This window comes from Hippopotamus amphibius, chromosome 3 (assembly GCF_030028045.1).
Source record: "Hippopotamus amphibius kiboko isolate mHipAmp2 chromosome 3, mHipAmp2.hap2, whole genome shotgun sequence".
NCBI lineage: Eukaryota > Metazoa > Chordata > Mammalia > Artiodactyla > Hippopotamidae > Hippopotamus > Hippopotamus amphibius.
The window spans coordinates 123,229,667-123,235,666 of record NC_080188.1 but is presented as its reverse complement, the minus strand read 5'-3'; the positions used below and the strand labels follow the sequence as shown (position 1 = coordinate 123,235,666).

The 6,000-nt window shown below is 49.5% G+C and overlaps 1 protein-coding gene across 1 annotated transcript; it reads left to right on the top strand.

Moving 5' to 3' along the window:
- Positions 1 to 1,010: 1,010 nt before the first annotated feature.
- On the top strand, positions 1,011 to 5,440 carry ZBTB3 (zinc finger and BTB domain containing 3). The gene is made up of 2 exons (XM_057727968.1): positions 1,011 to 1,096; positions 1,437 to 5,440. The coding sequence occupies exons 1-2, from the start codon at positions 1,055 to 1,057 to the stop codon at positions 3,039 to 3,041; spliced, it is 1,647 nt and encodes a 548-aa protein (XP_057583951.1). The 5' UTR covers positions 1,011 to 1,054; the 3' UTR covers positions 3,042 to 5,440.
- The last annotated feature ends 560 nt before the right edge of the window (positions 5,441 to 6,000 follow it).

Below are 6,000 nucleotides of genomic sequence, written 5' to 3'. Positions count from 1 at the left end.
CTTGAAGAGGTGGTGTCTCAAGCTGAAGCCAGTGTGGCCTGCATGTCTCTAGTACAAGGATGGAAGGTAGAAGGATGAACTGTCCCTAACTCTGGTTAGATCTGATTGGAGGGCTTGGCTGCAGAGCAAAGTGGAGATGCTAGGTGTGGTGGGTCAAGGGGTCAATAATGGATGAAGAGCACTGAATTACTCCTCTGGTAATCTTGTCAATACATTGTCCTTCCCCCGCCCCCCGTCGGAGAAGAGGCATGTATCACTGACTCCCAATTTTTAGGGCCTTGAGCCACTCCCTCCTTTCCTATCAGCAACTGCCCACTACACTCCTGACAGAGAAGGACACTCATCTCTTCATTGTAAGTTGGCTACAGAGGCTAGGGATACTACGACGGCTTTCGCGCAGCTGCTAGTTCTCTGACACCACCACTGCTGAGCCAGGAGCCCCAGAACCATCAGACTGGAGGGAGAGAGGCAGCAGGGCACCCTGGAGTTTCTGAGGGAAGGGACCTACAAAAGACAACTGCAGTTCACAGTTATCGCCCACGGTTACGGCAGAGCCAGGTCTAATACTCGGGCCTCCTGGGTACCACACCAGTTTGTAGGTTCTCCTTTTCCTGGTCACCCAGCAGCGAGGATGACGCGCTGTTCGTTAAAACATAACGCTCTGCGCGATGGCGGGCCTCGCGCCCCGCCCCGAGGGCGCGACTCTCTACTCTTTACAGGTCCCCGCCCTCCTGCTGCCTCAGGTAGGTGGAGAAGCTCAGCCAATCCAGAGGGCTCTGAGGCAAAGAAGGCGGGACGAAAAGGAAAAGTTTAGGACAGGAGCGCCGACCAATCGGGCACCCAGCTGCCTGAGCAACGGCCCCCAGCACCCACTTGGAGACGCCGCCCTTGGTCAGTGGCGGGTGAACCAATCCGTGACGAAGGATGGCAAATTTGAGCCAATAAAAACTGAGAAGGTGGGAAGGGGCGGAGCCCGCCCGGTAGCTGCTCTGGTGGTGGGTGAGAGATCAGCTTTCTCTGCTAGTTCCCACCGTCGGGCTTCTTAGCGCCTGGAATGCGAGAGAGGTTCAGGGAGTTCCCGGAGTGGGGCGTAGAGGTATCGCCCGCAAAGGCCTGGGGGCGAGACTTGCAGTTGGAGGAGGTGCTGGAAGCTACCGGGTGGGCACCGAGGAAGCGGAGGCTGCTTAGGAGGCGGGACTTCCGGGGAGGGGCTTTGTGGACAGGGCGGGGCCTGCTGCTAAGGTTAAGCCGAAGGGGCGGGGCTAAAAGTAGACCGCTGGGTGCGACCTGGGAGAAAGAAGGGTAGTAATTTAAGCGAGCGTCTTGGAGTCAGGATGGTGCTGCCAGAGGCTTTGCGGGGGCAAGTAGGAGCTCAGAGCCAACGTCAAGGTTTATGGGGAGGTTACCTACCCTAACCCACTGTCCTCTCTTCCCAGGGAGCCACTGGTGGAGACCTTCCTAGGGTCCCTTTCCCTTCGTGGGGTGCTATGGAGTTCCCAGAACACAGCCAGCAGCTGCTGCAGAGCCTCCGAGAGCAGCGGTCCCAGGGTTTCCTTTGTGACTGCACGGTGATGGTGGGTAGCACCCAGTTCTTGGCCCATCGGGCTGTGCTGGCCTCCTGCAGCCCATTTTTCCAGCTTTTCTACAAAGAGCGGGAACTGGACAAGAGGGATCTGGTGTGTATCCACAACGAGATTGTCACAGCCCCAGCCTTTGGGCTGCTTCTGGACTTTATGTATGCTGGCCAGCTGGTCCTGAGGGGGGATACCCCTGTGGAGGATGTGCTAGCTGCTGCCAGCTACTTGCACATGAATGATATTGTCAAGGTGTGTAAGCGGCGGCTGCAAGCCCGGGCCTTGGCTGAGGCGGATAGTACCAAGAAGGAGGAAGAAACCAACTCACAGCCCCCTAATTTGGAGTTTTTGTCCAGCACTTCCCGTGGCCCCCAAACTGCGTTGCCATCTGCAGAGACATCAGGTCATTGGGGCAAAGGGGAATGGAAAGGCTCAGCAGCTCCCTCACCTTCTGTCTGTCCACCAGATGAGCCACCAATGCCGGCTGGGGCTGACACTACACAGCCTGGCGTGGAGGTTGACTCACCACATCTGCGGGCACCTCCTCCACCAGTAGCTGATGTCTCTCTTGCCAGCCCCAGTAGCTCTACAGAGACCAACCCTGCAAACTACTTCTCTTCGGGCCTCCCAACACTTTCAGTGGAGCCACTGGCTCCCCTTGATGCGGGTTCTGAGAGTCTGAGGGTGGTGGAACCAAGGGGAACTGGAGGACCATTGCAAGGCTTCTATCCCCCGGCTTCGGCTACAGTCCCAGTCCCAGCCCCCGTTCCATCCCAGGCTTCAGCCCCAGCAGAAGCGGAGCTGGTCCAGGTGAAAGTAGAAGCTATTGTGATTTCCGATGAGGAGGCTGATGTGTCAGAGGAACAGCCTCGGGGTCCTGAGGGACTGTTTCCACCTGGAGGAGCAATGTATGGTGGACAGCCCCCCCAGCCAGAGGCCTTTGAGGAGCCAAGGGCAGCAGGACTGGAGGAGATAGGGCCCAGTGACCACTTCCTGCCACCAGATCCTCAACTACCCTACCATTTGCTGCCAGGTCCAGGGTATCATCGAGGACTGGTAACCTCACCCCTGCCTGCTCCACCCGCCCTGCATGAGCCACTCTACCTGCCTTCTGAGTATGAAGCAGCCCCAGGAAGCTTTGGGGTTTTTACTGAGGATGTCCCCACTTGCAAGACATGTGGGAAGACCTTCTCATGCTCTTACACACTGCGGCGCCACGCCACAGTGCACACGCGTGAGCGACCCTACGAGTGCCGCTACTGCCTGCGAAGCTACACACAGTCAGGGGACCTGTACCGCCACATCCGCAAAGCTCACAATGAGGACCTGGCCAAACGCAGCAAACCGGATCCAGAGGCTGGCCCCCTCATGGGAGTGCAGCCCCACCCTGGCTCCCCGACAGCAGACAGACAGAACAGCAGTGCTGGAGGGCCACCCAAAGATTTTGTACTTGGTCCCAAAAACTAACATCTGGGAGCGCATGCCCTGAGGCTAGGCCTGCTCTTACCACCATTAGGGGGCAGCACGGAAGGTGGGAAGCATCTCATTTCCCCTGCTGGAGACAGAATGAAGATTCTGCCCAGGCTGAAGGTTCCTACCCTTTTCTTTTCCGCCAGATAGCAGGACTTCATAGGGCATTGCATCTCAGTCAGCTCCTCACCAAGGGCGCTGGGAATTTTCCTGAGGTGTAATCACTTCTCACTCTGCATTTTGGACCATAAAGCTAGCAGTGAAATTCTCTCTCTGAACTGGTGTTGGCTGGTTTCTTCCACAAACCTGCATGCCTCCGATTCTTTCATAGCTCTCCTCCAAACCTTTTAGGAATCTGACACTTGTTATTTGGGGTAGGGGTGGTGGTCAGGTTGCTTATGAGGGAAAAAGTGAGACAGGCAGAGGGCAGTGTAGACTTTACTTAGGAAAAGTATACAAATTAGGGAATTTTACACAATTATGGTTTATTGTTGTAGTTGAGCTCCTGTGTCCTGGGCTGTAGTGAGGACTTCGCATAAATATTTAATCCTCAACAACTTGATGAGGTATTATCTCTCTCCTTGATTTTTTTCCCACGGACAAGGAAACTTGAGACTGAACAATCAACCTTAATTTGTTCAAGGTTACAGAGCTAGATAAGGGGCAAGCCAGAGTTTGAACCCTGGCTTATGACTTCAAATACCAGGCTGGTTTAAAACATTGTTGAAGATGGTTAACTTTAAACTAGAAATTGTTTTTGTCTTTGACCTTTTGAGTGTTCGGTTTTGTTGCCTCCCCCCTTTCCCTCTGCTTTCCATGGAGAAAGACCTATGGTTGACTGTTTCAACAACAGATACTGTATTGATGACTTGAAATTTTTGCCTACATGTCTTAAATGTGAATTGAGGTCTCTGAAGATAACTGGAAGACAGAAAACACTAAGCTCCATGGTGGTAGGTGTGTGGGGGGAGGTTGAGGGCCTACGAAATGGAAATGATGGGTGCATGGGAAAACTAAAGCAAGAAACTCTAGATGAGAGAATCTTAGAGTTCATTTGGTCCAACTCCCTCACTTAAAAGGTATGATGACAGGTTGAATTACTTATCTATGGTCACACTGGTGATTGCTAACAGTGGAGATAGCAAAGAAATGGGAATTTGGGGTGTTGCTGTGGCTTGGGGTTGGGAGGAAGTGTTCTAGGAATGTAAGAGAAGGGTCTAGCCCTGCCTGCGGTGAAGACTGTAGGGTGGACCAGAAGGCTCCCCATAAACCTTTTCTCTTCGGCACATACAGAACTGAGTGCAAAAAAAGCAGGAAGGAGTATTTAAAAAAGATGAAAATATGAGTGAATTTTCTGAATTTCTTCTCTCTTTTTGGATTTGTCACATTCATCCCTGTGAACTCTTACTAGGAAGCTTCTGTTTTTGAGTCTTAGGAAGGAGACAGAGCTGAACATCAAAGATTAGGTCAAAGAAAGCTCCTTACCTGGGGTAATATGGGAAGCAAAAGTTGACGCTTAGCATTTCCATGGCTAAGAGAGTGAATTCTAAGCCTTTCATTTTCCTTGTGTTGGAATAACCTTTTGTCTTTCAAATGGCTAATTTTATTTATGCAAGTACATTACTGCCTTAACTCCTTGGTGAAACAAGGCAAGATATACATAAATACACTAAGAGCTATTTTATTTGAGTGGAGCACCTTTTCCAAAGTCTTTCCTAGAGCAAATATCACATCAAAATACCTATAAGAATCAGTTGCCTTTAAAAGAGTGAAATTTATGGTATGTGAATTATCTATCAATTAAAAAAAGACACGATGGGGGTGGGGAAGAAATCGGTTGCCTCAGAGTATCAGTTCCTAAAAGCAAGGCATAATAAATATGTGTACATGTGTATATAATGTATATAATTTTTCTGGACCGTCTGGGGAACACAGGAACCATTGTTACTGTCTTGGCCAAGTGCAGTAAGTAAAGAGGATGTGTTACTTGGTGATTCTCCTGGGGAGCAAGTATTTGCTTTCTGTTCCCAGCACAGAATGCTTTCTTCATTGGAGGTGGCAGCCAGGAACTTGAAAGGTGTTTAAAGCAGCAGCCAACACAATTACAGCCACAGTTGCCTCACTTTATAACCTGCTGGACACCAAGAACGGTTTATGCCTGTCTGTAGAGGTGTGATCAATAGAGAACTCTCTCTGGTTTCCACTACTCTTGATGGCCCCATCCATGGATTCAGCGAACCCTAAGTCAGCTCATCTAACCTCTAGCCCAACACTGGATCCTCCTTTTGCCAAGTGTTGAAAGGGAACTCACTGTTCCCAAAGGAAACCTATCCTACTGCTGGACAACCCTAATCATTGAACAATTATTCCTTCCACTGCGGCAAAATCAGCCTCCTTTTACGGTGCAATGGGCCAAGGCCCCAGGCTATTAAAGAGTTTAACCCTGAGAAGTTATTTGCTTTTGAGCTACAAGCCGATTTAGTTTTCATATAACCACCCTTTGCTCTCCAGTTTTAGACATGTTCCTAGTTTAGGATTTCATTTCTTAATTGGCTGTTTTGTAAGTGTATGCCTTCACTTGCTCTTAGCTTCACAAAACTCACCATTTCACATTGGATTTCAATTTCTCCAATGCCAGTGTTTCCAAAGATGTTTACTTGGATGGTTTACTAATACTTTTTTTTTTTTTTTACTGTAAAATATATTTATTTTCATCGTTGGTTGGTTGTTTGGGGGTTTTTTGTTTTGTTTTGGCAAATGATATAAAGTGCCCTAAAGTTCCCTCCCCAATTTTATCAGTAAGCAATTTCAGCATGCACCTCTAAAAGAACGCCAAAAAAAAAAAAAAAACCCAAATACCATGATTGCATTCAGCAAAACTGATAATAATTCTTGTTCAAATTTCCCTGATTGTCTCATAAACTTTTAGCTGTTGTTTCAAATCAGAATCCAAATT

Coding starts and splice junctions, on each gene's coding strand:
- ZBTB3 (XM_057727968.1), top strand. CDS start 1,055: ATGCGAGAGAGGTTCAGGGAGTTCCCGGAGTGGGGCGTAGAG. Junction 1,097..1,436: donor TCCCGGAGTGGGGCGTAGAG/GTATCGCCCGCA, acceptor CTCTCTTCCCAG/GGAGCCACTGGTGGAGACCT.